The 27245-nt window shown below is 52.4% G+C and overlaps 1 protein-coding gene across 1 annotated transcript; it reads right to left on the minus strand.

Moving 5' to 3' along the window:
* Positions 1 to 956: 956 nt before the first annotated feature.
* Positions 957 to 23676, minus strand: SHKBP1 (SH3KBP1 binding protein 1). The gene is made up of 18 exons (XM_083516402.1): positions 23552 to 23676; positions 23324 to 23377; positions 21841 to 21886; positions 20453 to 20526; positions 19536 to 19594; positions 19149 to 19229; positions 18138 to 18308; positions 17087 to 17177; positions 16556 to 16746; positions 15828 to 15943; positions 14384 to 14471; positions 13668 to 13784; positions 7795 to 7965; positions 6717 to 6872; positions 6526 to 6622; positions 5388 to 5566; positions 3590 to 3722; positions 957 to 1602 (listed from the first exon to the last, which is right to left on the minus strand). Exons 1-18 carry the CDS (start codon positions 23614 to 23616, stop codon positions 1221 to 1223), a joined length of 2271 nt encoding a protein of 756 aa, XP_083372528.1. The 5' UTR covers positions 23617 to 23676; the 3' UTR covers positions 957 to 1220.
* Between the last annotated feature and the right edge of the window lie 3569 nt (positions 23677 to 27245).

Here is a 27245-nt window from a genome sequence, read left to right on the forward strand (position 1 = left end):
GCTTGTGCTCTCTCCCACTCCAGACACCCCATTCAGCTCTGAGTGTCCTTCTGCCCCTCTCATCCCGCCCCACAGATCTAGGACTGAAGCCAAGGACTCTGTGCTTCTGTGACATCACAGAGGCTCCACAGGCGGCCGTGGGGCTTGTTCCTCCATCCCCACTGCTCAGGCTGTGTGGTGTAGCAGTTAGTGTGCCAGGCTAGGCCCTTGGGGGACCAGGGTTCAAATCTAGCCCTTCAGCCAAACACCTGGGGGACCTTGGGGGGGGGGCAGCTGTGTCTGTCTGTGCCGGCCTCGCAGGGTTGAAGGAGGGGGAGAGAACCACGTGTGCCCCCTTGGAGGAAAAGGTGGGGTATAATAAAATAAGGATAATAATTTATTTAGAATGTTTAGAATGCTGTACTATTTTATTCTTGTTAGCCGCCCTGAGCCCGGCTTTGGCTGGGGAGGGCGGGATATAAATAAATAAATAAAAAAAATTATTTTATTATTATTATTTATTATTATTATTTATACCCCACCCATCTGGCTGGGCCTCCCCAGCCACTCTGGGCGGCTCCCAACAGAATATTAAAAACATGATAAAACATCCAACATAAGAACTTCCCTAAACAGGGCTGTCTTCAGAGGTCTTCTAAAAGTCTTCTAAAAGTCAGATAGTTGTTTATGGCGGGGGCCACCACCGAGAAGGCCCTCTGCCTGCTATGAATGTAACAATAAACAAGGAGGTATTCTGAAGCTGGAATTCCTTCTTTTTCTTTTATTTCTTCTTCCTTTCTCCAGCCCCCCCCCCCAACACATTTTATTGCATGGCCAGTCTCAGACTGATACAAAAAAGAGAGGCATTATTGAGCTTTGGCTTGTCAATGGGGGGCTGGGGGGGGGGAGGGAGACAACAGCCACCCCCCACCCCCTGGGCCTTCCCCATGGGGGAGGAGAAGGGTCCTCCAATGGACGCTGCTGCAGACCTGTGCAAAATCCCTGGCTGGGGAGAAAAGCACCCAGCGCCGGGGGGAAGGGGGCAAGGAGACCCTGAGAGGACTGGAGGTCACTTGGGAAGGGAGGTGCAAGCGTTTTGGGGGGTGGGCAGGAGGAAGAGGAGGGCTCAGAGGCCAGCCCTGCGCTCCTCCCCACGGCGGTGCAGGAGGCCGGAAGCAATGGCTGCCCCCCCCAGCTGCACAGGGGTCTTTGGTCGAAGAGACGCCTCCTTTTGGGGAGGGTCAGAAGGAGGTCTCGCTGAGCCGCACTTTGGACGGGGCCAGCGGGAGGGGGGGCTCGCCGGGCGAGGGGCTTGGGCTGGGGGGTCTCGGGGCTGCCGTGGCCCCCCCGCCAGCAGGGCCCCCGCCGCCACGCCTGGCCTTGGCCCCCTGCTGCTCCCTGGGGACCCACCGGGGGTCCGGCTGGGCCAGCCCAGAGGAGCGGGCAAGTTCCTGGCAGCGCTCCACAAAGTTCCCGCTCAGGCGCCGGCGGTCCGGGTCTCCGCGCTGCAGGTGGGGGGAGTCCAGGGGGGGCGGGTTCTCGCGGCCGAAGCGGCAGGCGGGGGCCGGGGAGCCCCTGGCCGCCTTGTCCCAGGGGCCGTCCGAGTCTTGGCACTGGAGGCTGCTGGGGAAGAAGAAGAAGAAGCAAAGGCAGGTTATGAGGAATGCTCTGGAATGAAAGGAAGAAGATGTTAAAATGGGTCGCTCCCCAAAGACCAGAAGAAGTCGCTCCTCCAAAGAAGAGGACGAAGCTATTTATGTGACCGTAGTTTTCGCTCCATAAGACGCACCTGACCATAAGACGCACCTAGTTTTTAGAGGAGGAAAACAAGAAAAAAAATATTCTGAACGAAACAGTGGATGTATGATTTTTGTGGTTCAAGCTGTGGCCACAGACATGATATGTGATTTGATGGTGAGTTTGGGGTAGCTCAATGCAAAACTCCTGAGGATCCATGGGCTTTTACCTCCCCCCTCCCAGGCAGCCTCCTTTATCTCTAGAGTCCCTTATCTCCCTTCTGATCGCTTGCCGATCAGCTGCTCAGCGGCTTTGTTTCAACACCCCCTTCCCTCTTGTTTGCCTTAATGCCTTTTCCTTAGCTGGAGAAGTTTTTTGCTCCTCCTTTTCTAATTTCTCTCCTCATTGCTTTAGTCTTCCTGTCTCCTCTCCTTGCAAGTTTGCGGTCTTTACCTCCCCCCTCCCAGGCAGCCTCCTTTATCTCTAGCGTCCCTTATTTCCCACCCGATCGCTTGCTGATCAGCAGCTTTGTTTCAACACTCACTTCCCTCTTTTTTTAAAAAAAGCATGATCTGTTTTTTGCCCCTGGGCAATTCGGCTCCAAGGACCACACATTTGCTCCATAAGACGCACAGACAGGAGGAAAAAAGTGTGTCTTACGGAGCGAAAAATACGGTATGTGGCAACAGCAGCTGGAATATTGTATGTGCAGAAATGGAAAGAAGAAAAGGTTGCAACGAAGGAAAAGCGGCTTCTGAAAGCAACGGACTCTGCAGAAATGGCAAAGCTGACAGTGAAAGGAAGAGAACAAAGTGAGGAACTTTTTATAGACGAATGGAGGCCTTTGGCGGACTACGTTGAAAAAATATTACTGCCAAATGAAATTGTGGGCAGGATTTGAGATAAAAGCAGCGGAAGAAAAATGACAAAATAATTGTAATAAATAACGCAGTAAAAAAGATTTGAGTATAAACACGGTGGAAATGAGGGTGGGAAGTCAACTTACGAAATAATATAATTATTTGATTTGAAGGTTATTGTGAAAATATTTGAGAAATTTAACGAACCTTATATAGATATAATCTGCGCCCATGAAGGCTCCAGTCCCCTGAGGGAGGGCCTGGCTGCAGGATCAGGCCGAGGGCCCACCTCGCCCAGCCTCCTCCTCTCCCAAGGGAACCCCCCCAAGCAGGACCCGTGTGTGAAAGCATCCCCCTACTGTTCCCCATTATCTGGTCTTCAGAGGTAGACTGTTCCTGGGCAGAGAGGATCAGCTATCACAAGAGGTCTCCACAGGAAGAGCCTGGCAGCTGGATGAGGCCAAGGGGAGCCCCTCGGGTCCAGCATGCTGTGCCCCCCGTGGCCAGCAAGCAGGGCACACCAAGGGGGGGGGTCAGGCTGGCCAAGGCCACCCGAAGCAGCAAACTGGTTGAGTTTCCTCTCCATGGTCTCTCCTGGCTTCAGAGGCACTGAGACATCTCCTTGCCAAGGGTAAGGCAAGGGGTATGCCTCTGCCAACCAGATGCCCATTAAGGGAAACCTGAACACAGGAGCCCCATTCCCCCTGAGGTTTCCAGCAACCAGCCGTCAGAAGAGGCCCAGCACAGCCAGCCATCCTTTGCCCTCTCCCCCTCCATGAATTTGTGCCGCCCTCTTCCGAAGCCACCAGGCTGGTGGCTGCCACTGCCTCCGGTATGCCTTGCTCAGGAAGATGCCACGCAGAGCGAGTGACCCATGGGAGTGCAGCTGCCCTCCACTGCCCCTCGGGAAGAGCCGCTAGCCTGGACTTGTGAGCCCTCGGCAAGGAGGCTGGGCTGGGGGTTGGATTTCTCCGCCCTCCCTCCCTCCCTCCCCGCAGAGTGCCAATCTCTACCTGGTGCTGGCGGTCCAAGGAGCGCTGGCGGGAGCCAAAGGCCTGGCCGGGTGGGCCTCAAGGGAGTGGGAGAGAGCCAAGTCACACTGCTCCAGTTCCTGCAGAAGTTCCTCCTCCGAGAGACCCCCCGCGTCTGAGGAAGGCAGGAAAAGGGGGGGGGAGAGATGGAAGGAGGAATTTATGGGTCCAGCAAGTGCCAGGGGCTGGTGTGTGGCACAGCCGTTGCAGGAAAGTAACCCTGGGGAGGAACGGCTGAAGCAGGTGGGGGGGGGGGGTAGCCTGGAAAAGAGGAGACTGAGAGGAGATCCCCACGGAAGAGGGAACGAGCTGGTTTCCTCCCGCTCTGGAGGGGAGGACTCGAACCCGTGGCTTCTGGTCACAGGGAAGGAGCTTCCGGTTCAACACCAGGAAGAACTTTCTGAGGGAAAGAGAAGTTTGGCGGTGGAACAGGCTCCCTCAGGAGGTGGTGGAAGACTCTCCTTCCTCGGAGGTTTTTAAGCAGAGGTCGGACGGTCATCTGCCTGGATGCTTGAGTGGAGATTTCTCTATTGCACGGGGCAGAACGAGAAGACCCTTGCCTTGGGGGTCTCTTCCAACTCTACAACATCCAACTTTGTTGGACTGGTCATGTTGTTTGGATGCCTGACGATCGTCTTCCAAAGCAGCTACTCTATTCCAGACTTAAAAATGGAAAGCGTAATGCTGGTGGTCAACAAAAGAGGTTTAAAGACTCTCTCAAGGCAAATCTTTAAAAATGTAGCATAAACACCAACAATTGGGAAACACTGGCCTGCGAGTGCTCCTGTTGGAGAACAGCCTTGACCAAAGGTGTCCTGGCCTTTGAAGACACTTGAACTCAGGACGCAAGGGAGAAACGTGCTAAGAGGAAGGCACGCTTGGCAAATCCACACCGTGAACAACTCCTGCATGGAAATCCCACTGTGGAAGGATGTGTGGATCCAAAATTGGCTCCACAGTCCCTTACGGGCTCACTGTTAAGGCCGTGTTCATGGAAGACAATCTTACTCAGCTATGAGGGATTGCCAGAGAAGAGAATTACATGACTGTGATCTCGGGAGTGTTAGAATTTCACTCCTCCGTTGCTGGATGTGTGATTGTTACATCACATGTGTGTTTACTTTCTAGGCTTGGAAAGTGTGAGAAGGGAAGTCAGTCTTATCTCTCTTCCGCTGTGCTGTCCTTTTGTACTTTTCTTTATTCTCTCTCTCTGGGGGAAGTGAGAGGACGCCATGCTTGCTTTGTCTTGTATATGTTGCTTAATAAATCCCTTAGAATGCTACACTCACGCTCCACGTTTGTTTCTGCTATACTCTGCTGAGCAAGCATGCGCACGTCTTTTGATATGTGTCGCTGGTGCGCACCGGGACTGATTTGTGAATGTCCCAGGCTGTGCTTCATCAGGAAGATGCCCAGAGAGGTCTGTCCCATTCCGGGGGCTGTGTGTGCCCCCTGGCCGCGCGGTGGACTCTCCTTGGAAGTTGGGGGGCTGCCTGTCAGGGATTCTAGAGCTGTGCTCCTTGCATTGCCAGGGGTTGGGACAGATGACCCCTGGGGGGCTCTTCAAACTCTACGAGAAAAGCCCCAGCCCAGAGAGGAAGCGAGAGAGGGCCAGAAGTGCCCTGCGCTGCCTGGCAGAACCCGGCCATGGCACCCGGCCTCCAGACCCCCATGTGGCTCTTGAGTTGATTCCTCCCCACATGACAGACACCAAGGCGGCTCCTGGGCCCTCCTGTGGGGGGACGACCAGCCCCGCTGTCCCCCGCCCCGCCTGGCTCACCTGCCGGCTGGCCCACCACCTCCATGGCAGTGGTGAGGTCCCACATTTGCAGGCTGCCGTTGGTGTGGCCGGTGAAGAGGTAGCGGCGGGGGCGGGAGCCGATGCGGCTGGAGCCCTCGCACTCCTGCACCGCGAAGGCCGTGATGGGGGACCCGTCGACAGAGCGCACCTCGCAGATCCTGCGGAGGGAAGGGGGAGGAGAAAGCAGGGGGTCAGGGACAAAGGGGGCCTATCCAGTCCAGACTCCAAACGCCCCTAAGAAGCTAGGAATCCCGGTAGACTGCCTCTGGACCTGGAGGCTCCATAAGAACAGAGGAAGAGGCTGGCTCATCTAGGCCAGCATACTGTTCTCACAGAGACCAACCAGAGGATAATAATAATAATAATAATAATAATAATAATAATAATAATAAAAAATAATTTATACCCCGCCCATCTGGCTGGATTTCCCCAGCCACTCTGGGTAGCTCCCAACAGAAGGTTAAAAATACATTAAAACATCAGTCATTAAAAACTCCCCTAAACAGGGCTGCCTTCAGATGTCTTCTAAAAGTCAGATGGTTGCTTATTTCCTTGACATCTGATGGGAGGGCGCCACCACCGAGAAGGCCCTCTGCCTGGTTCCCTGTAACCTCCCTTCTCTGGCGAGACAGTCTGTGGGCAGGGAGGGTCTCAGCCTGCGTACCAGATGGAGCTGGCAGACAGCTGCCCTGGGCACCGAATGGGCCTGCGCCTCCATGGCCAGCTGTGAGTCCAAAATGACTCCCCGGCTGCGCACCTGGTCCTTCAGGGGTACAGTTACGCCATTCAGGACCAGGGAGTCCCCCACACCCGCCTACATCCCATCCCCGCAAAACAGTACTCATGGGATCCCCCCGTCTCATGGATCTGAGCCAGAGTATCCCTCTCCCCTCCTGTGTTTTGCAGCAACTGCGATTCAGAAGCATCCCTGCCTCCGACCGTGGAGGGCAGAACAGAGCCGTCCTGGCAAGTGGCCCTCGATTGCCCTCTCCTCCTCGGTGAATCTGTCCGGCCCTCTTCCCAAGCCACCCTGCTTGGTCCCTGCCTCCTGGGGGAGGGAGTTCCACAGGTTATCTCCGCGCTGCTGCTGCGCCAAGGAGGGCTTCCCCTGACCCACCTCTTGCCCGTGGAGGAGAGTCGCACGTAGAGCTTGCTGGCATCTGGCACCACCCTCTGGAGGAAGACTTGCTGGTCGTCCCGCTCCCCAAAGGGGCCTGCAAGAGAGAGGGGAGGGGGGGTCACAGGCCTGGCAAGGCGATGGCGGGGAGCCCCACCCTCCCTTCCTCCCCCCGGCCAGCCCCCACTTGCCAATGTCAGTGCCAGCGCTGCAGCCCCCTTGCCCGTCCACCGACTCCAGGGCGAGGATCTTGAAGGAGGCCAGCGGGGTGGAGCCGGGCTGCGTGGAGATCATGCCGCGGAAGCGAGTCACGGTCCACGTGCGGACGTGGTTGTTGTCAGCGCAGACTGAGGAGAAGAGAGGAGAGGCGTGGGGGAAGGAGCAGGGACCCATGGGCCAGATGTGGTCCACAAAGACCGTTTTACTGGCCCCTGAGCTGCCCCCAAACTGAGCCGCCCACTCTGCGAGTCCCCCACATGCTGCGCTAAACCGGTGCAGGGACTCGCCGAGCGACGCCTGAAATCACATCTGCACATGCGCAGATACCATCAGCAGCATCATTTTGAATTTGTATACCGCCTTTCCATCTTACAATATCAAGGCGGTTTCAAGCTGAAGAAACAAAAAATTTACATCTTACAGCAATCTAATCCAATACAAAAATGTGATCATAAAACATAACTTTAAAATAGGCAACCTCCATCAAAAAAGTAACATTCAACAATCAATTAGAATAGTATAAAATAAAAATATCAACATACAAAAGCTAAACAGAAATCTACTCAACAGTTACAATAATATCTAAACTATAATCAATAAAACAATGGCAAGCCACAGTACATAAAACAATACACATTGAGAAGCAGAGGGTAGAGCAGGGCAGGTGGAAGGAGGCCTTGCCTGATGGAGTCTCTCCCCTCACAGTTCTTCCTCCAGGAACAGCTCCCTTATGAGGACTCCCAGGGCCGGAGGGTGGGGCAAGATACCCAAAGTCACATCTGCGCATGTCCAAACGCCATAAATTGCGCCTGCGCAGGCGCGATTTCCGGAGTCTGGGCATGTGCAGGTGCGATTTCCAGTGTTGCAGTGCGCCAGTCTGGCCCACGGACAATCTCTGTGGGAAAGATCCGGCCCCTGGGAATGATCCGGCAAACCTTGCCAACCCCTGTTTAGACCCTTCCATCTGCTGGCCTCTTCCTCTCCTTTTCCCTAAGCTAAGCAGCCACCTTGCCTCATCCCCCCGCGGCCGCCCTCTCCCCTCCCCGGTACCTGAGATGAGGTGTTTTTCGGAGAGCATCACCTTGGTGACGGGGCTGCGGTGGACGGCAAAGGTCTGGAAGAGCTGGGGCCCCGAGCTGACCGTCTCCGGGTGCTGGACAATGACGCGGACCGTGCCGGAGCTGGTGCCGTAGGCGATCTCTATCCAGTTGCCGCTGTTGCCTGGGAGACAAGGAAGCGCCCCCCCCCCGGGGTCACCCAAACTTCAATGCTCACTGCGGCCCCTGGGTGATGGGGGCCCGGAGGGGGATCCCCGCCAGGCTGCGACTGGGGGGCTTTGCTGGATGGTGTGGGGCAGGGGACTCAGGTCCTCTCCAGGACACAACTCCAGGAGGGTTTGGAAGCCTTCAGAGGAACAGCCAAGGGCGCTGGGGATGCTTAGCCTGGGAAAGGGCACACGGAGAGATGACAGGAGAGTCATCTTCAAATATCTGAAGGGCTGTACACAGAACTAGATTGTATCCTCCTTCTCTGGAGGGCAGGACTCAAACCTGTGACGAATGGTATGGTTTGTATGGGCCTAAAGATGGCTGAAGAACACCACAAAATGGATGCGAAGTCTTGGAACTGTCAGGGAACTGTCCGTGAACTGTGCTGTAAAAGCGCTAATGGAATGCAGAAGACATTGTGATGTTTTGGCAAAAACAGTGTGTGCTGGGAACAGTACGAGAACAGCACATACAAGGAGGCATACACAACATGACCTTTGAGGTATAATAATAATAATAATAATAATAATAATAATAATAATTTATTATTTATACCACGCCCATCCGGCTGAGTCTCCCCAGCCACTCTGGGCGGCTCCCAATCGAGTGTTAAAACAATACAGCATCAAGTATTAAAAACTTCCCTAAACAGGGCTGCCTTCAGATGTCTTTAAAAAATAAGATAGGTGTTTATTTCCTTGACATCCGATGAGAGTTCCACAGGGCAGGCACCACCACCGAGAAGGCCCTCTGTCTGATTCCCCTTATCCTCACTTCTTGCAATGAGGGAACCGCCAGAAGGCCCTCAGCGCTGGTGTCAGGGAAGAATTAGAGGTTTTCAGTTTATCAGAGGGAGAAAGCATTCCCCAAGGGGGGGAGGAGAGCAGTGAATCTAATAGAAGGGAGCAAGAGGAACAACAGGGAGGGACCGGTTGTTCACAGGAAAGGCAAGGGTTCAGTTCTAGCTCAGATTCGGAGGAGGGGAGATACAGGCCAGCTCTAGCCAGGAGGTTAGAAAAAAGAGCGGGAAAGCGAAGGGAAAGGCGCCTTCGCCATTTTGAGAGTGGCTGGTCATGGAGAAGCAGAGCTCAGAAGGTATCTGAAAGAAGTGACTCTGAGGAATAATAGTTAAGAACTGTTTATAAGAATGTTTTGTTAATACGCAATAAAATGTTTTATAAAAGAACAAGAAGCGTTTGTGTGGTGATCTGAAGAGGACAACGACCAGTCCTGACAGAATACCTTCTGCTCTGCGCCTCTTCACTATAAGTAAAGAAGGAGAAACCAAAATGGATGGAGCTGTGGCGCCAGTTGGGCAAGGAGAAACCCCCGCGCTCCAGATAACATTACAGGACTTATGGCAACAGAACTTACAGTTGAAAAGTCAAGTCGACGTACTATCGGCAGCACTGGGAAAACATAGAGCCATGCTGCAATCGACGTGTGGAGATAGAGTGAGTAAAACATTTACTGTACGTCCACGTAGCTTCAAGGGAGAAAGCTCTGAATACATGGCTTTCAAGACAGAAATTTCTTACATAATTGAGATAAAGGATAAAGAATTTCAATCTGAGCAAGAGAAGGTTGCTTATGTGATTAATTTCTTGGAAGGGAGGGCTAAGGACTGTGTTATACCCCTCATATCTCGGAGGGATGTCGCCCTAGGAAATCTACAAATTTTTCTGCAGTATCTAGACACAATTTTCTTAGACCCTGCGCATGAAACAACCACAGCTAGGCAGCTGTTGAGAATGAGACAAGGAAAAGACACTGTGGGAGTTTATTGGTCCAACTTTAGTTTGCTGGTGCAGAAATTAAAATGGGATCTGAATTCCCCAACAGTTGCAGCCCTTTTTAGGGAAGGACTGAATAATGAGATTTTAGACCAATTGGCCCAAATGCCAGAACCTAGTTCCTTGGACTCTCTGGTCCGAACGTGCCTGCAATTGAGCCTACGCGTGGAACGGAGGGCTAGTGAAAAGAAGGAACAATGGAGACCACGGTGGCGGGAAAATAATATCGAAAGTACAGAGAGCAGAGCGGGCAACGTGACAGGACGAGAGCGGCCAGAGCCCATGGAATTAGGAGCAGCCAGACCCCTCCCAGTTACTACCTCTTCTATGGTAAGAGGAAATGCAGGGAAAGGAAGAGATGCAAGGCGTTGCTTTGTCTGTGGAAAACCAGGGCATCTAGCACGACAATGTCACAATCGTAAAGGATGGGAGTCTCTATCTGGAGCAGACATGAGACACGACAATTGCCCAGAGGAACTGCATCAGGGAAACGAATGTCCCCGGCTGGAAATGGGAGCTTGCAGCCGGGTGGAGAAGCAATAGAAGGCTCTCACGCGGAACCACCTATCCCAGGGCTAACGGTGAAGGTGCAACTACAACTACCCAATGGACACAGCGTCCAGGTAGAGGCGTTGTTAGACTCAGGAGCGTCAGCAGATTTCATAGACCAGAAATTGGTACAGGAACACAAAATCGCTTTGTTACCTTTGAGTTCCCCACTGCGAGTGAAAACAATCGACGGCAGACCGCTACTTTCAGGAGAAGTGACTTATGAGACTCCACCAATGAGAATGGATATGGGTCATCATTCAGAGACCAGGGCATTTCATGTGACCAAACTAGCTGGGCACCCAATGGTGCTGGGCATGAGTTGGCTCAATCGTCATAATCCGGTAATTGCCTGGCATCAAAGATCTTTGGTTTTTGGTTCGATATATTGTATGACACATTGTTTGGGGAAAAAGGGAAAAATCTCGGTGGAAGTAATGGGAACAGAGGTAGAAGGGAAGTTGATGGGGAATGAAAGTGAGATTCCATCACAATATATGGCTTATCAGGATGTTTTTTGTGAAAAAGAAGCAGATAAACTTCCACCACATAGGCCCTATGATTGCAAGATAGATCTAGTCCCTGGGGCACAGTTGCCACCAAGCAAGATATATGCCATGTCGGAAGTAGAATCTGCAGCATTGAGGGAGTTCCTGCAAAAGAATTTGCAGAGAGGTTTTATTAGAGAGTCTACGGCCTCTGGGGGTGCTCCTGTCTTTTTTGTCAAAAAGAAAGGTGAGGAAGGGGCACCAAGATTAGTATGTGACTTCAGAATCCTTAACAGTCAAATGAAGCCTCGTGTGTGCCCACTGCCACGTATAGATGACCTCTTAGAGAGAGTAAGGTCAGCCAAAGTCTTTACCAAGCTTGATCTACGAGGAGCATATAATCTGATAAGGGTCAGAGAAGGGGATGAGTGGAAAACCAGTTTTTGTACTAAGTATGGTGCATTTGAATTCTTGGTAATGCCTTTTGGCTTGCAAAATGGCTCAGGGGTATTTCAAACCTTCATCAATCACGTCTTAGCAGGTATACTGGATCAGTTCTGTGTCTCTTATTTAGATGACCTCTTAATATATAGTGAAAGTATGGAGGAACACGTAAAACATGTCACACAGGTGTTAGAGAGATTGAGGACCAACAGGTTATATGTGAAGTTAGAGAAGTGTAAATTCCACACACAAAAGGTGGAGTTCCTGGGATATTGCATTTCCCACAAAGGGGTGCACATGGACCCCAGTAAAGTTCAGGCAGTGGTGGAATGGGAGGCACCTAAAACTAAGAAAGATCTACAGAGGTTTTTAGGATTTGCTAATTTCTATCGTAAATTCATAGGTAATTACTCCAAAATCACAGCGCCACTAACTGATTGTCTAAGAGGCAAGGGGCCATTCAGATGGACTGAGGAAGCACAGAAGGCCTTTGATAAATTAAAGGTGGTGTTTGCTTCAGAAAAATATCTTATGCACCTAGATCCAAGTAAGCGTATAAAGGTAGAAACTGATGCCTCTGACAGGGCTATTGGGGCCATTCTGCTGCAACAGGACAAGGAAGGGGACTGGAGACCCTGTGCATTCTACTCTAGAAAATTAAATCAATCAGAACAAAACTACACCATATTTGATAAGGAACTTTTAGCTGTGCACGCTGCCTTTAAAGTGTGGAGACATTTTTTGGAAGGGGCATCACATCAGGTGGTGGTACAAACAGATCATAAGAATTTAGAGTATTGGAGAACTGCTAGACAGCTAAACCAAAGGCAAATTAGGTGGGCAGAGTTTTTTGCTGGGTTTAATTTTAGGATTGAGTACATACCTGGGCATCAAAACATTCGTGCAGACGCGCTATCGCGCAAACCTGAGTATATGGAAGGGGAAGCACCTCCCAAGTTGCGAGAAATGCTGAGATCGGATCAGTGGGGGTGTGCAGCCGTAGTAGTGGACGGCAGGGAATTCCAGCAATTGACAGTAACAGATGAGTTTGCACAAAAGAAAATGGAGGAACTGAGAAAAGGTAGAGGGGAAGAGGAAGGTTTCAAAGAAAAAGATGGATTGTTGTACAGGGGAGGGGGTGATGTCAGGGAAGAATTAGAGGTTTTCAGTTGATCAGAGGGAGAAAGCATTCCCCAAGGGGGGGAGGAGAGCAGTGAATCTAATAGAAGGGAGCAAGAGGAACAACAGGGAGGGACCGGTTGTTCACAGGAAAGGCAAGGGTTAAGTTCTAGCTCAGATTCGGAGGAGGGGAGATACAGGCCAGCTCTAGCCAGGAGGTTAGAAAAAAGAGCGGGAAAGCGAAGGGAAAGGCGCCTTCGCCATTTTGAGAGTGGCTGGTCATGGAGAAGCAGAGCTCAGAAGGTATCTGAAAGAAGTGACTCTGAGGAATAATAGTTAAGAACTGTTTATAAGAATGTTTTGTTAATACGCAATAAAAAGTTTTATAAAAGAACAAGAAGCGTTTGTGTGGTGATCTGAAGAGGACAACGACCAGTCCTGACAGCTGGTAAGATAAGAGTTGTGAGAAGATGCCAAGGACAAGGATGTGAGATGCCAAAAGCAAGGAGTAAGGCGTTGTGTAATGCCAAGCATCAGATGAACAATGAGGTGTATATATGGCAAAGCCCTCCAGCCTAAGTTGTGTGCCAGACATTTGACAGCGCTGTCGTTTGTGTCCCCCGTGGCTCTTACTGAACCTGATCAATTCAGAGAAGAGTGAAGAGTGGTGAGTATGAAAGGCGTATGAATGGATGTCTGGTTGAGTCCATATTCCTTGTCTTGACAGGTGAATTACTTATGAATCAATAAAGCAATATTACAGAGAAAATCCAATACTGATTGTCTGAGGTTGACTTGCGCTTTCCCAGGGTGTAGTGGGTCTCATCTACATTAAAGACGTAAACAGATTAAAAGAACCTAATTGGTCATTACAAACCAACAGATTCAAAAGGCAAGAAAGGAGATTCCAGAGTCATGGAGCCACAGAATCGCAGAGTTGGAAGGGAAGCCCAGGGGCTCCATGGTCCAATCTGACCAAACATTAGGAAGAACTTCCTGACAGCCGGAGCTCTTTGGGAAGGGGAGGTGGTGGCCGCTCCTTCCATGGAGGTTTTTAAGCAGAGGTTGGATGGGCACCTGTCATGCATGATCCAGCTGAGAATCTTGCATTGCAGGGGGTTGGACTAGATGGCCCCCGGGGGGGGGGGCTACATTGCTGAAGCAAGTAGAGGAGAAGGGGGCAGAAGGGCTAGCTGCTCAGACCCCCCTTGCCCAGCTCTGAAGGCAAAGATGGGGGGGGGGCGGGGAGGAGAGTCCCTTACTGCTCTTGGGCGTCAGGTAGACACTGAGGGCGGTGATGGCATCCTCCGAGGGATCGCGATAGAGCTCCGTCACCAGCAGGTCGTTGTCCTTCATGCGCAGTGGGAACTTCTGCACATCTAAGTGGACAATAATAAAAAAATATTATTTGTACCCCGCCCATCTGGCTGGGTTTCCCCAGCCACTCTTGGCGGCTTCCAACAAAAAATTAAAAATACATTAAAACATCAGTCATTAAAACCTTTCCTAAACAGGGCTGCCTTCAGATGTCTTCTAAAAGTCGGATAGTTGTTAATTTCTTTGACATCTGGTGGGAGGGCGTTCCACAGGGCGGGCACCACCACCGAGAAGGCCCTCTGCCTGGTTCCCTGTAACCTCACTTCTCGCAGGGAGGGAACCGCCAGAAGGCCCTTGGAGCTGGACCTCAGTGTCCGGGCAGAACAATGGGGGTGGAGACGCTCCTTCAGGTCTACTGGGCCTTTGAGCTTGTTTAGGGCTTTCAAGGTCAGCACCAACACTTTGAATTGTGCTTGGAAACATCCTGGGAGCCAATGTAGGTCTTTCAAGACCGGTGTTATGTGGTCTCAGCAGAGAGGAGAAACCGCGTGGAGTTTGGGTGCCCTGTCTGCCTGGCCCTCGCTTTTCCCTCCACGCAGAAGCACGGGCTCCCCGTTGGCCCTGGAAAGGGCTGCCAAGGAGCCCCCTCCCCATCACTCACCTACATAGTAGATGGACCCGTTGTTGCACCCCAGGAGCAAGAAGGAGCCGGCCGCGTCGTAGCTGTTGATGGGGACCATGTCCTGAGTCTGTGGGGGCCGGAGGGAGGGGGAGAGCAGTCAGAGAAAGAACTGGGAGGCGAACAGGAGGCAGACGGCAAGCTCATAGCCCTCTCCAAATATCTGAAGGGCTTGTTTCTTGCTGCCCCAGGGGAAGGCCCTGAACCAGTGGCTTCCAGTTCAAGAAAGGAGATTCAGACTGTCTCTTAGGAAGAACTTTGGGAAGATCCATTTGACAGTGGAAGGGACAACCTGGGAGGGGGACGGGCTTGAAACAGAGGTCGAGTGGCTCTCTGTCGTGGGTGTTCTAGCTGCAATCCTTGCATTGCAGAGGGTTGGGCTAGGTGGCCCTCGGTTCCCTTTCCACTTTTCGATTCTCTGGTTCTATTTTGAGGACAGCAAATGGGAAGCCAAAGGAGGGCAGCCGCAGTGATGCACCTGTGAGGCTGTGGATGAGGTGAGGGAAATGTGGGATGTGATCCATGAGAGACAGTCAAGTATAATATTCCTTGCAATGCTAGAGAAGGCATGCGAGGGAATGTTTGGTCCAGCCAGTCAAAACGTCCTCTTCCTCCTGGCTGGAGCATCCTTCCTTTGCATGTGATAAAAGGTGGGCGTGACCTCACCTGTGCAGGTAACAAAAGGACGAGTTACGCAGCACACCTCTCTCTCTTTGACTTCCTTCTTCATTTGACCAGCTTCTAGCTAGGACTGCTCTGCTAGCTCTCAGCTAGCAGAAGCACTGGGATCATTCCCCCATATGGCGTAGATCCACATGTACATATGTGTGACTAAGTCTGCCTTCAGGGATCCAACTGTGAACTGATGTGAGTACACTTCTCTTATCGACTTTGAATAAGATTGTGGCGTCTTTATTCTTTTAAGAGGGATTCAAAGGAATTTACCAGGAACGTGCAATTCAACCTGAGACAGGCTGAATTGTATAATAGTGAGAGGCTCACACGAGCCTGCAACCAGCCATCTGCTGTGCATGTAAAAAGGGGAATGTAACTTTGCGAAGTAAAGAAACTTGCTAGCGCAGGTTAGAAAGGGTATTAATAAACAATATATCCTCTCCGGCTACCCTGAACATTCCCACAGGAGAAGCCATGGGGAACAATTCACAAAATAAATATATCAATAGACACTTTTTTTTTGGGGGGGGGAGACTTGACCTGCTTAGGGTCACCCCAGAAACTACACATGGTACTCCAGAGGAGCCGAGACCCCGAGACCCTTGGCTCTGTTCTGTGCCCCCCACCCCACCTCCCAGCAACCAGCTTTTTCTCCCCTGACCAGATGCTGCCGACAAGCTCTGGAGGTGGCTTCCAGCCGCAGCCCCTGCCACCCTTCACCCAGAGACCGGGTGCTGGACCGCCTGCCCACCTGCCAGTGTTTGGTGACTGCGTTCCAGACGCCAATCTTCCCCGTGTGGCTGGTGGCGATGAGCTGGCTGCCCACGAAGAACAGACCCTCCACGGGGACTCCCAGGTGGAAGACACCTAGAGGGAAAGAGAGAGCGTCTGAGGAACATTCCCACTGGAGCAGACCAGGAGACGAGGGCCAAAGGGGAAGTCCCAAAGTGGGGCATGAAAGGCACAAGGGGGGCCTCCCCCCAACCTCCAGAGGCAGGAGGGGTAGCCTTTGGGGCACCTACAGACCCGCCCAGCCCCCTTTTAAAGGTCTCACGGGAGATCAGTGTTTGTGGGATGTGAAGCAACACAGAGAGGCACTGCAAGAAAGGAAATTTCGAAGAGACATGTACCAATGAGAGGACGAACACCTTCCTGATGCCCCCTCCCCAGGCAAAATTGAGGATAAGTTAAATCAAACAGAAACCTTTATCCATCTACTTAAAATGTATACTCTTATGAAACAATTTACAGCATGTTATGGTCTAAATGAAGATGATATTAAAATGATATATCGCTATCCAGCCTTGGAGTGGGGAGACATCTAATCCAGTGGCTATCCCCACATCAGCTGCTAGACACATCAGCTCCCCACATCAGCTGCCATTCCACTTGGCCCTGGGCAGTGCCTGTGAGCGCCCCCAACTGGAGGCTGCCTGGTCCCGCCCTGAAGCGACCCCCGCAGGGGCTGCCAGGCCTCACCAATCTCTGTGCCGTTCCCGTCGGGCTGCAGGGCCCAGAGGAGGATCTCGCTGCAGGAGGCGGCCGCCACCATCTTGTCGCTGTCCCCCAGGGAGCCCCCCAGCACCCGGGCGTTCAGCGCCAGCCGCTCAATGACCCAGTCCAGCCGGGGGCTGCAGAAGGCCAGCTGCCAGCCAGACGTCTCTTTCATCCTGGGGGGCAGAGAGAGCAGTCAGGGAAGGAGGGGGCTCTTGGACCATCCTCTGGGCTGGGGAGGCCCAAGAGCAGGGGTCAGCAAACTTTTTCAGCATGGGGCGGTCCACTGTCCCTCAGACCTTGTGGGGGGCCGGACTACATTTGGGGGGGGGGGAATGAACACATTCCTATGCCCCACAAATTACCCAGAGATGTGTTTTAAATAAAAGGGCACATTCTACTCAAGTAAAAACACGCCGATACCCGGACCGTCCATGGGCCGGAATGAGAAGGCGATTGGGCTGATCTGACCCCCGGGCCTTAGTTTGCCTCCCCATGCCCAAGAGGGCCACTCACCGGTAGCAGACGAAGAACTGAGCAAAGGCCACCGCAATCCAGTTGTGGTGCCCACAGACCAGACGCACCACACCAGGGTCACCCGTCCCTCCTGGAGGAAAGAGGTGGGCACAAAGAGAGACGCTGAGCAAGGCCCCCTCGCCTTCCTGGCTGTTCCCTTGTGGGACACCCCCCTTCTGGCACCCGGGGCCAGTGGAAAAGGGGAACTGGGATCACCACAGGCCAGCTCCCAGCCTCGCCTGGTCAGATCCCAGGGGATAAAGGTGCCCCATTTGGGATGCATGTGGGATGTGATACCTAAGGAGCAGTCAAGTACAACATTCCTTGCTTTCCTAGAGTGGACATGCAGGGGAATGTTTGGACCAGCCAGTTGAAAACTTCCTGTTTCCTCCTGGCTGGGACATACTAGAGGTGGGCGTGACCTTACCTGTCCAGGTAACAAAAGGACAAGGCACGCAGCACTCTCTCTGTTTTTTACTTCCTCTGTCGTTGGAGCAGTTTTTAGCTAGGGATGCCTTGTTAGCTTCCAGCCAACAGAGGACACTGGGATTAAAACCATATGGGATAGATCAACACGTATATACTTTGTAGAGTTTGGAGAAGAGTTTGGATTTGATATTCCACTTTATCACTACCCTAAGGAGTCTCAAAGCAGCTAACAATCTCCTTTCCCTTCCTCCCCCACAACAAACACTCTGTGAGGGGAGTGAGGCTGAGAGACTTCACAGAAGTGTGACTGGTCCAAGGTCACCCAGCAGCTGCAGGTGGAGGAGCGGGGACGCGAACTCGGTTCCCCAGATTACGAGTCTACCGCTCTTAACCACTACACCACACTGCCCCCCACAGGACCATGCCACCCACTCAGGGAACCACTGACCCTGAAAGTGGGAACATGGGAGGTGGGCAGTTCCCTGGTTGTTGCCCCCGTTTGACAGCAGAGAGGGTGGGGCAAGGGAGACCCCCCCCCACAGCACCTGAGACCCAGACCCAAACTCCCTCCTGCTGGCAGCCCCTGACCCTCCTTCCCCCATCTCCCCGGAGTGGCACGTACCTGTGGCTGAGGCCCTCTCCTCCAGCAGCCGCCCCAGGAGCCCTGCGTTCCCCAGGTTGGGGGGCATGGTGTTGCTCCGGCGCACCAGGCCCCGCTCCGAGAGGTTCCCCACGCGGGCTGCCAGCTGTGCTCCCGTGACGCTGTGGCGGTTCCTCCGTTTGGCAGGGAACCCTGGGAAGGAGAGGAGGAGGGGTGAGGATGGCTGAGCAAGAGGGCGGGGGGAGCCTTAGTCATCGGCACCGGGACCTCCACCCCCAGCCCAAATTACTCCACCCCCCAGCACGAGGGGGGCCTGGCCAGCACACCCCGCCTTTGGGGCTCAGAGGTCAGCGCTGGTTGCCCATTTGCCACGGGCTGCGCAAGGTGTTCGTATGAGCACGCAAAGCCCTTAACCGCTCAGGACCAGTTTACCTGCAGGATCTCCTCACCCCCTTGTGCCCACCTGACCACTTAAACTGGCAGAACTGCCACATAATCCCTGTTCCGTGTTTATAAGAAACCAATCTTTTAGTCTGGCAGCACCTGCACTTTGGAACTCCCCGCCCCTTGACGCCAGGCAGACACTCCTTTGGCCACTCGCTAAAATCATTCACTGTTTGGACAAGCCTGCCTCCAGGCGCTTATAAAATCAATGCAAGTTTTAATCTGCTTTGTATGTTTTAAAGCAGGCACGTCCAACAGGTAAATCGTGATCTACCAGCAGATCACTGGACCTCTGTGATAGATCACTGGCTCCCCCCAAAGAAGTTCAACAACTTTGCCTTCCCTAAAGCTCAACATCTTAGCCCTGCCAGTTTTTAATTTTGTGAGTAGGTCGCAGTCTCTTGGGAGCTGGCCGTCCCTGTTTTAAAGTATTGTAGATTTTGCTTGATAACATTCCTTCATCCTTTCATAAGCTGCTTTGAGGGTTACTGATCAATCAAGCAGTGTGAAATTCTTATGGAATAAATAAGTAAATCCAAAGTCCTGCAGAGCTCCCCCTCCCTTCCCCAGGTGTGCCCTGCTTCCTACCTGGTGGCGGCAGGTAGCCGTTGAAAAGGACACTCCCGCAGGACGAGCGCTCCAGCTCCTCACGTAACTGCAGGCGGCGCACTGGACACAAGGGGAGCAAGGAAGAGGATCAGATCAGCCTACCGTGGCCTTTGACCCTGGGGGCCACTGAGGCCCCTCACCCACCCAGCCCTGCTGCCTCTCGGGAGGCGGCTCAGAGTGCAGCGGGGGGGGGGGGCTGGAACAGAAAATTAAAGCAGGGAGAGCAGAGACAAATCACCAAGGCACCAACTATTTGGGACCACAACACGGTGCAAGCCGCCCCACCCACCCCCAAAATTCAGACTTTGCAAAAACAATGACAAACCCCGTGCTGCCCAGGCAAGTCGGATTCCCCTTTGCGCATACCTAGCGGTGTGATCCCGTAGAACTGCGCTTCGTGCAGGAGCAGTGAAACGTTGGTCCTCCTGGGGGCACAAAGCGAAAGGTCACCAGGGAGCCTCAGCCCCCCAAGTCTGCATGGCAGACACCCATCCCACCCGCCAAAAAGGCCAGAGGGAAACTGAGGGCTAGGAAGAAAGGTTGAAGCATTCGTAATTTTTTGTTTAGAGAACTGACAAGAAAGAGGTGGCAAGACAGAGGTTTATTAGATTATGCCTGGCCTGGAAGAAGTGGGGACAGAGAAGTTGTTTTCCGTCTTTCCTAACTCTAGAACTCCTGGAGATGCAGCGAAGCTGAAGGCTGGGAGTTTCAGGACAGAGAAAAGCAAGTCCTTCTTCACGCAGCAGAATTAAACTGCGGAACTGATGGCCACCAGCCTGGATGGCTTCACAAGAGGACTGGACAGATTCACGGAGGAGGACAGGGCTCAGGTTTCACTTGTGGGTTTTCCAAAAGCGGCATCTGTGTTCGGTATCATTCGTAACGAAACAGGGGAAGGGTACAGTTACTTTAAGGACTTTTTCTATGAGTTCTGGGTGTGGTTTTCCTGGCTAATTAGGCACAGCTGGTGATGTGAATGAAGAGAGAAGATGTTGCAGTTTGCAACTGCCTGAGAAAGAGAACATCCGCATGCTTTGTGTTTGTATAGCCATAATAAAACTCTTGTCTGAGTATTTTACATCAGTCTCGTGGTTCTGTTGTCTGCCACCAGGGAAAATTCACCTCCCATAATCTGGTCAGCCATTGTGAGAAAAGGATCCTGGACCTGATCCGGCACAACCTGCCTCCCAAGGAATCTCAGTAGAAAGTGCTAGAATAGCAGCGCACCAACACAGACCCCCTCTGCCCCCCGGCTCCATGCTGCTGAGGTCTTCCTACCGCACCTGATGTCAAGCTCTTTGGTCCGGAGGAAGTTGAGGATGGGGGCAAAGATATCGGGGTCTCGGTCAATGAAGATCTAGGAGGAAAGAGACAGGGGGGTGTTTGGCTGAAGACTTGCACCAAGGCAGCTTGGAGTGTGTCTCAAAAAGGCTGAACCAAGTGATTCGCCTGCCACAGCACAGCCGCTCACTAAGCCCCACTTGATGTTTTGAAGCACGCAATGCGACTGCCGCCCTGGGAAGAGAAGCTGCTCAAAGAGTCTGATGTGAGAAGGGGGATGGAGGCCAGCGTAGCTGACAGAAAAACACAGTTTGTGTGCTGAAAAGGGGGGGGGGCACCATCCCAGCTGCCATTGAGGCCTGCTGCCAGAGTCAGCTTATAATTTATATATTTATTTCATAACATTTATATACAATGTATTGTCAAAAGAACCTCAAAGTAGTTTTCCAAAAAATAAAATAATAAAAGTATCACTGAGAAAAATGAGCAACAATCATTTAAGACATTCAAAACGTTAAACTAACAATAGACTAAATTAATAAAAAAAAAAGTCCACTAGCCCCTTAGAGAGCAACTAAGGTGCTACTGGACATTTATTTATTTATTTATTTCGACTGTCAGACCAACACGCCTACCTACCTGAATCTAACAACAGACTAAAAACAGATCAAAACTCACATCAACTGTCTAAGCATCTGAACAGGCTGGTCTAAACAAAAATGTTTTTAGCAGGTGCCAAAAAGACAATCATCATGCTTGTCAACAGGCACGGAGTTCCAAAGTGTTGCCATACTAAAAGGCTGAGTTCTGTAGTAGTGCCAATTCCACCAATCAAAACTTGTTTATGCTTGCATCCGTCTTGAAAATCACTGCCTTGAGACAAGCTCCACAGGAACGAAGCCCAGAGAAGCTCATGGGGAAGAAGTCTCACTCTCCCCCTTTAGGCAGATGTGATTCTGCAGATGTGCCGGGTGTTCATTTCACTGAATTCCTCACAGCACAGATAAGGAACGTGGGGCCTCCAGACATTAGGAAGAACTTTCTGACAGCAAGAGCCATTTGGCAGAGGGACAGACTCCCTCGGAAGGAGGCAGACTCTCCTTCATTGGAGGTTTTTAAACAGAAGCTGGACGGCTACCCATCAGAGATGATTTAGCTGCTACTCCTGCACTGCAGGGGGCTGAATGAGATGACCCTTTGGGGTCTCTTCCACCTTTAAAATTCTATATTGGACTCCAGTTCCCATCAGCCCCTCGCTAGGGGGGTCAGGGATGATGGGAGCTGCAGTCCAAGAGGGCACCAGGTCATCTACCCCTCCTGCCACCCTGTGTGCCACCCTCATCCCGCTCTCCAGGAACAGAGCAAGGAAAAGGAGCTCAGAGCCACTCACCGCCCCCGTTTCATCCTTCAAGGTGGAGATCCGTCCGCTGAGGAGGCTGCAAGTCAAACAGATGCAGGTGAGGCGGCTGCTGAATCAGGGCAAGCGAGGCTGGAGAGGCAGAGCCACCCTGAAGGCCTGCGCTCAAGGTGGCCCAGGCGGACAAGTCAGGAACATGGGGCCTCTCCTCTCACCAGGGAGACCCTTGGTTGTTCAGAGGCAGCTCTGCAGGGCAACCCAGGAAATGGAGCTCTTGGGGGCCGGGCATCCTGAGCCTCCTCCCAGCAACAACCCTCGGGGGGAGGCTGCTTGGTGCTCCCCCAAGAATGCTTGACGAGGCCTCCAAGTCCAGGGGAGAGATGCCCTGCAGCCCAGCCAGCAGTCCCTGGGCTTCCCCCTTCCTCAAGGACCAGAGCGGATGGGGCTACTTGGACTACTGTCATGTGCTCTACGTGGGGCTACACAAACACACACATCACGCAAGAGGACAAGAAATACCTGCAATGGGGCTACTCCTGAATGTATTAGTTTTTAAGTCAAACCTGTGACCCATCCTTCTGACCAGGGATGCTGAAGACAGGCAGCTTCCAGCAACAGGTGGGGGGACACCCTGGTCCTTCAGGGGCAATTGTGCCCCTGAAGGACCAAGTTGCGCAGCCTGGGAGTCATTTTGGATTCACCGCTATCCATGGAGGTGCAGGTCCATTCTGTGTCCAGGGCAGCTGTTTACCAGCTCCATCTGGTATGCAGGATGAGACCCTACCTGCCTGCGGACTGTCTCACCAGAGTGGTGCATGCTCTGGTTATCTCCCGCTTGGACTACTGCAATGCGCTCTACGTGGGGCTACCTTTGAAGGTGACCTGGAAACTACAACTAATCCAGAATGTGGCAGCCAGACTGGTGACTGGGAGCGGCCGCCGGGACCACGTAACCCCGGTCCTGAGAGATCTGCATTGGCTCCCAGTACATTTCTGAGCACAACACAAAGTGTTGGTGCTGACCTTTAAAGCCCTAAATGGCCTCAGTCCTGTATACCTGAAGGAGCGTCTCCACCCCCATTGCTCAGCCCGCACACTGAGGTCCACCTTCAAGGGTCTTCTGGCAGTTCCTTCAACTGCGAGAAGCGAAGTTACAGGGAACCAGGCAGAGGGCCTTCTCGGTGGTGGCACCCGCCCTGTGGAACGCCCTCCCACCGGACATTAAAGAAATAAATCTGACTTTTAGAAGACATCTGAAGGCAGCCTTGTTAGGGAAGTTTTTAATGACTGATGTTTTATTCTGTTTCTAATCTGCTGGGTGCTTCCAAGAGTAGCTGGGGAAACCCAGCCGGATGGGTGGGGTATAAATAATAAATATTATTATTATTATTGATAATAATAATAATACCCCGCCCACCCAGCCGGGTTTCCCCAGCCACTCTCATAATAAGGGGCGTACATGCTCACAGGCGATCTTAGGGGCTCTTCCCCCCGACCCCTCCCCCCTCCTGGGCACCTGGAAAAGAAGGAATCCGGGATCCAGGTGAGGGTCTGGCGGGAGGTGCTGAACCTGCAGGAAGAGGAGGAGGGAGGGCCGTGAGCGCCGGCCGGGCAGAAGGGCCCCGCCTCCCCCGGCCGCCCTGAGGACTAGCGCCTTGGCTGCCTTTCCAGGGCCTCCCCTCCCCCCCCGGCAAGGGGGCGTGGCCAGGCGGTCTCCATGGCGACGCCCACCCCCCCCACTCGCCTCCGGCCGCCCACGTTCAGCTGCACGAGCTCCGCCCCGCCGCCCGCGCGACTCGCTGCCGCCATCGCCCCTCGCCCCTCGCCGGAGCCGCGACCGGCTCCCTTCCGGGCTCAGGGCCGCTTCCGCGCGCTGCTCCGCCTCCGCCGCGACGCCATTGGACGCAGGCCCGCTCCAGCCCCGCCCTCCTCCGAAACCCATTGGCCGGACCGCGTCCTCGCCGCCCATTGGCTCGCTGTGGCGGGGGAGCCCGCCCTCCCTCTCTCGCCATTGGCCACGGGCGGACGAGCGGCTGGGTGCGGTTCCTCGGGGCGGAGCCCTCGGCGTCAACAAACGGCGGTCGCCTCCGCTGATAGGCCGGCTCGCCCCGCCTCGCTCTTGGCCGCGTCGCTTGGGGCTGGAGGGCCCGCCTGCTGGGCGTCCCCATTGGGCCTGAGGGAGGGAAGGCGGGGCGGGGCGGGGTCAGGGCTCTCTTGCCCTTCCGCCCTTACGTGGGAGGAGGAAGTGACGGAGGCCAGGCAGAGAATCTCGAGAAGGAAAGGCTGGTCTTGCTTGGTCTGCTGCCAGAGGGGGCTCGGCCCTGAGGAGGACCCCCAAGCCAGGCGGGCCCGCCCTCATATAGACATTGGAAATTCCTTGCTCTGGAGCCCAAGACCCCCCCAGATACATCACTCTGTTGTAAATAAAAATCTGCCCTTTCCCCTTATGGGGTACCCAAGAGCCCGTGTAGAGTCCTTACATAGGTTCCCTATTGGTAGGAGAAAATAACAGAGGCCAACCAGAGAATATTGAGAAGCAAAGCAGCTAGTAATCCTGATCTTTATTGATCTGTTGCAACAGGGGGCTCCCCTCACACGCAGGAGGCAGGAAGAGGACCCACAAAAATGCTGTGCAATGGCTTATAAAGACTTTTGAAATTCCCATCCTCTAGATCAAGACCCCCCCCCCGAAACATTATGCATACATCACAGAAGGGGTGTAACCTAAGACCACCCCTCAGATACATCCCACCTACATCACAGAAATTTAAATGTTGTTTTTCTCTTGTCACAGTTTATCTCCTGTCTGGCAAGTTGCTTGATTGGATTGCCTGGGGAGCCTGGCCATTCCTTTGTAGTGAAAAATACTTAGTTCTTGAGTCAGGTCACAGTCTCACCCTTTTCAAACAGAGACATACCCTTAAGACAGGATTTGTGAGGAAAGAGACAATGGGGAGGCTTTTCCAGGTTAACCTTGCAGAGAAAAAATTTGGTCAGTTTAGGAATCAAAATGGTTCCAGGTTGGTCTTCCTGTGTTGATCTATGTATGTGCAGTTATGAACATTACCATATATCTAAGACCATAAAATTCCTATCAGAACACCTACATCACAGAAAAGGCCGTCTAAACAGAATTTTTAATATTGTTTTTCTCCTGTCCTTGTTTATCTCCTGTCTGGCAGGTTCCTTGATTGGATTGCCTGGGGAGCCTGGCCATTCTTTTGTAGTGATAAATACTTAGTTCCTGGGCCAGATCACAGGCTCACACCCTATTCAAACACAGACATACCCTTAAGACAGGATTTGTGAAGGAAAAGACAAGGGGGAGGCTTTTCCATTTTGACCTTGCAGAGGAAACATTTGGTCAGTTTAGGAATCAAAATGGTTCCAGGTTGGCCTTCCTGTGCTGATCTATGTACATGCTTGGTTGGTACACTTACGAACATTACCATATATCTAAGACCATAAAATTCCTATCACAGGTCAAAGGTCAAGGGCAGAAAGGGGGGAAGGGCAGGTGGGATCCCCTCGAAGGGGCGATGAGCCTCCAGGCCCTGTTTATTGCAACAGTCAATAAAGATCAGGTTTACTAGCTGCTTTGCTTCTCAATATTCTCTGGTTGGCCTTTTATTTTCTCCTACCGATGGAGAACCTAAAAAGAGGACTCTACAAGGGCTCTTGTGTCTCATAAGGGAATAAGGGCAGATTTTGTTTACAACACCCCCTAACTATCATGGCTGTTAATTCAATTTGTATTCCGTCCTTCGCCGGGAGACAAAATGCAGGACTCATCCAATTCCCAGTAGACATGCAGGAGAGGCCAGGGAAAATAATAATAATAGTTGTAATGGTTGATTGATTAATAATAATAATAATATATTTATATCCCGCCTATCTGGCTGGGATTCCTCAGCCGCTCTAGGGAGAGCCTAGCAGACCCTCCACCTGGAGAGGAGGGGGGAGTAGACTCATTTGGCGAACATGACTCCCACCCCCCAAAAGAACCACGGGAGCTGTAGTTGAATCAGGGTGCTGGGAATTGTATCTCTTGTTACGGAAATTACAGGGGGGGGGGCCCACATCTTTAAAGTTGTTACAATGTTACAAATATTTTGCCTGAATGTATCCTTTTGACTTGACAGCTCAGGGAAGATACCTAGCTTTATAAATTCCTAGAAAATCCACACTTTAACCGACTCTCCTCATTCCAACGCCATTTTGGTCCTTAAAGAAAGGTGAATTTGGGCTCCACCTCCGTCCATGAACCAAGAAGCGGGAAGTCACTGTAGGCAGCAGGAACAGGGCATCCCGCCATTATTCCCCAAGCGTGAGAGCACAGACAGGGCCCCCACCCAGGGAGTGACCAGGGGGCAACACTAGACAGTTGAGCAAGTCAGGTGTTCTGAAAGCCCATCTCCAGACAAGTCCTGAGGGCAAGGAGATGTCAAGAGTTTCATTGCTCTTTCAGTGATGGGGAGTTAAGAGGTGTTGGGAAAGGTGTGTGATAAAGGGACCTAATGTTGAACTTGTGTAACCCTTGTATGTTGTTGTTGTTGTTTAGTCGTTTAGTCGTGTCCGACTCTTCGTGACCCCCTGGACCAGAGCACGTCAGGCACTCCTGTCTTCCACTGCCTCCCACAGTTTGGTCAAACTCATGCTGGTAGCTTTGAGAACACGGTCCAGCCATCTCGTCCTCTGTATACCCTTGTATACCCCTCCCCATTTGTGACATGCTAGTGATGTAGTGATGATGTATCAATGATGCCCCTCAAAGTGCATTCTGGGGGAAAGAAGGAAGGTTTAAAAGAGGATGTCCCTCCATGCTCAGGGTTCCTTACTACTGTGGGAACTGGCTGCGCAACAATCAAGATCACGGTCTACTGCAGGGGTAGGCAAACTAAGGCCTGGGGACCGGATCAGGCCCAACCGCCTTCTAAATCCGGCCCATGGAAGTTCCAGGAATCAGTGTTTTTACATGAGTAGAATGTGTGTGTGCGCACACACTTTTATTTAAAATGCATCTCTGGGTTATTTGTAGGGCATAGAAATTCGTTCATTTTTATTTTTCAAAATATAGTCCGGCCCTCCACAAGGTCTGAGGAACAGTGGACCAGCCCCCTGCTGAAAAAGTTTGCTGACCCCTGGTCTACTGATCACTGTTTTGCTCCACATTACGTGGCTGGAACTTCCTTCTTTTACTGACCTCATGGACCCGCGGGGGACTTGCACCCTGACGAGCCCGGCTGTTGAGTAGACTTTCCCCCCAATTTTTTTCCCTTAACAACAGGCAGGAGGAACAGGAGAGGCCGGGGAGAGGCTAGCAGATCCTCCACCTGGAGAGGATGGGGGGGGAGCAGACTCATTTGGCGCATGACTCCCCCCCAAAAAGAACCGTGGGAGCTGTAGTTGAATCAGGGTGCTGGGAATTGTAGCTCTGA

This window comes from Podarcis liolepis (assembly GCF_965112155.1).
Source record: "Podarcis liolepis genome assembly, chromosome: 7".
Lineage (NCBI taxonomy): Eukaryota > Metazoa > Chordata > Lepidosauria > Squamata > Lacertidae > Podarcis > Podarcis liolepis.

Excerpts from the sequence above, each read along its gene's own strand:
- SHKBP1 (XM_083516402.1), bottom strand. The coding sequence starts at position 23,616 with ATGGCGGCAGCGAGTCGCGCGGGCGGCGGGGCGGAGCTCGTGCAGCTG. Across the intron at positions 20,527-21,840 it reads TGAAGGATGAAACGGGGGCG|ATCTTCATTGACCGAGACCC; the intron begins GTGAGTGGCTCT and ends CTTTCCTCCTAG. Across the intron at positions 19,230-19,535 it reads CTACGGGATCACACCGCTAG|TGCGCCGCCTGCAGTTACGT; the intron begins GTATGCGCAAAG and ends CCTTGTGTCCAG.